General features: G+C 42.8%; 1 protein-coding gene across 1 annotated transcript in view; it reads right to left on the minus strand.

The window, feature by feature from the left end:
- The window catches only part of LOC106531161 (transcription factor COE3), a gene marked incomplete at its 5' end in the record, with an annotated part of 43311 nt that overhangs the window by 26996 nt on the left and 14179 nt on the right, over positions 1-2136 (minus strand). Inside the window, 1 exon segment of the mRNA XM_014026944.1 lies at positions 1501-1618. Coding sequence (XP_013882398.1) covers positions 1501-1618 — 118 coding nt within the window.

The following is a 2136-nucleotide window of genomic DNA, read 5'->3' on the forward strand; positions in this document are numbered from 1 at the left end:
CCAGGTGTGATACAATCATGTTTCAGGCCATTCACCAGTGTTACAGGTGTGTTACACCAGTGCCAGGTGTGATACAATCATGTTTCAGGCCATTCACCAGTGTTACAGGTGTGTTACACCAGTGCCAGGTGTGATACAATCATGTTTCAGGCCATTCACCAGTGTTACAGGTGTGTTACACCAGTGCCAGGTGTGATACAATCATGTTTCAGGCCATTCACCAGTGTTACAGGTGTGTTACACCAGTGCCAGGTGTGATACAATCATGTTTCAGGCCATTCACCAGTGTTACAGGTGTGTTACACCAGTGTCAGGTGTGATAGAGGCTTGTTTCAGGCATGTAACCTGTGTTACCTGTGTGTTACAGGTGTGTTATGCTAATGTCAGGTGTGTTACAGGCATTTGTAGGTATGTCACCTGTCTCACAGCTTGTGTTACTGATGTGTTACAGTTGTGCTGCATGTGTTGACTGATTTCTGTCAGATAAATAGTTTCTTGGTGTTTCTGGGTCAAATCATTGAGCTTCCTGTTCTGTTTTTGATTTTCCTAAACGTTATAATATTTAAATCATGAAAACGAAACTACGATGTCAGACCAAGGCTGATCTCATGAGCTGAGCAGGACTTTGTAAAAAACAAGTCAAGCTCTGCTGTGTTCTGACTGGGCGGGGTGGTTTCCATGGTGACTGTCTTTAATTAGAAGAGCAATTAAAGAGGTTGAACATCCTGCAAAAAGACACACATACACACACACTTCGTCCTCTCTGGGGACAGGGAGGTATCTGGTCTTCTTACCCATAATCCACAGGGCTGATTTGTCTTGAAAGAGGACATTGCACTGCTCTCTGCTCAACTGTCCAAGCAGCTTCTAAAACATCTGCAGCTACAAATAAAACATCTGTATCCCTGGCAGGAGTAAATTCCCATGAAGTCTGTTACCACTCTTTATCAGTCCAGCTGTCTCCAGTATTAAACCAGTCAATGCTCTTTATGTTCAGCCCTTTGTCACCACTTTTCAGATCAGCATTGCCATCTACCTCCTCGTGTGCTGCTGGTTTTCTCTCATCATTTTCATAAAGAATTGGCGCCGCCACGCCGGCCATTGCTTTTCCCTTTGTATTAATAATAAACAGTTTTACTTTGAGTTTCCCAAGTCTGTCTGCATCCTGGATCCTTTCAATGATAAACCATCCAACTCATTCAAACATCATCAACAACAACAACAAAAAAACTTCTCATAATGATGTCATCTTATTGCATCAACTCTGATGGGTTCCCATTACAATAAATAAAGATCTGACTGGTTCCCATCAGGGCTGTTTCAGAAAGAATAAAAACCTGATATATTCACATTAGACAAAATATAAACCTGACTGGATTCCAATGGACAAAATGTAAACCTGATTGGTTCCCATTAGAGACAATAGAAACCTGATTGTTTCCCATAAGACAGAATAGAAACCTGACTGGTTTCTAAAGCACAAATTAGAAACCTGCGTACCCTCAGATGGGTCCAGTCTCCGGGCTCGGCGGCCATGTTTGGAGTTGTTGTGTACGAACATGTTGTCAGAGACAGCGAGAACATGACCGTCCACGTTCACAGTTGTAGAAACCACCACCTGTAAAAAGAGAGAAAACTTAATTTAGAACTTGTTAAAGAACACTCTGGCTCCGCCCACTGGCTGATGTCATGACATTGGGAACCTTCATTTTCTAGATGCTGTGATTGATGTGTTGCTGTTGGTTTATGGTGACAGAGTAGGTCCCACAGACGGCTGGAAGACATGACTAACCAGAATATCTGTCGCCCTGCGGTCACCATGGAAACCTGATAAAAACCTGGAGGGTTCACCTGTCTTTACCTGTCTTCACTTGTCTTCATCTGCCTCACTGGTCTGAATTTAACTGGATTGAACTTCCTGTCAGGCTGTGCAGCACGGCGTGGAGCCGACTGTCTATCTGAGGAGGATTCTTCCTTCACTTCCAGCTGCAGCAGGGTCTGCAGACAGCTGAAAGGTGGATAAATACTGGTTTTCAGCTTCACCTGTTAGGAGGGCTGTTTGGCTATTATCTTATCTTATCTTATCTTATCTTATCTTATCTTATCTTATCTTATCTTATCTTATCTTATATTATT

The sequence above is a fragment of the Austrofundulus limnaeus genome, unplaced genomic scaffold (assembly GCF_001266775.1).
Source record: "Austrofundulus limnaeus strain Quisiro unplaced genomic scaffold, Austrofundulus_limnaeus-1.0 Scaffold602, whole genome shotgun sequence".
Lineage (NCBI taxonomy): Eukaryota > Metazoa > Chordata > Actinopteri > Cyprinodontiformes > Rivulidae > Austrofundulus > Austrofundulus limnaeus.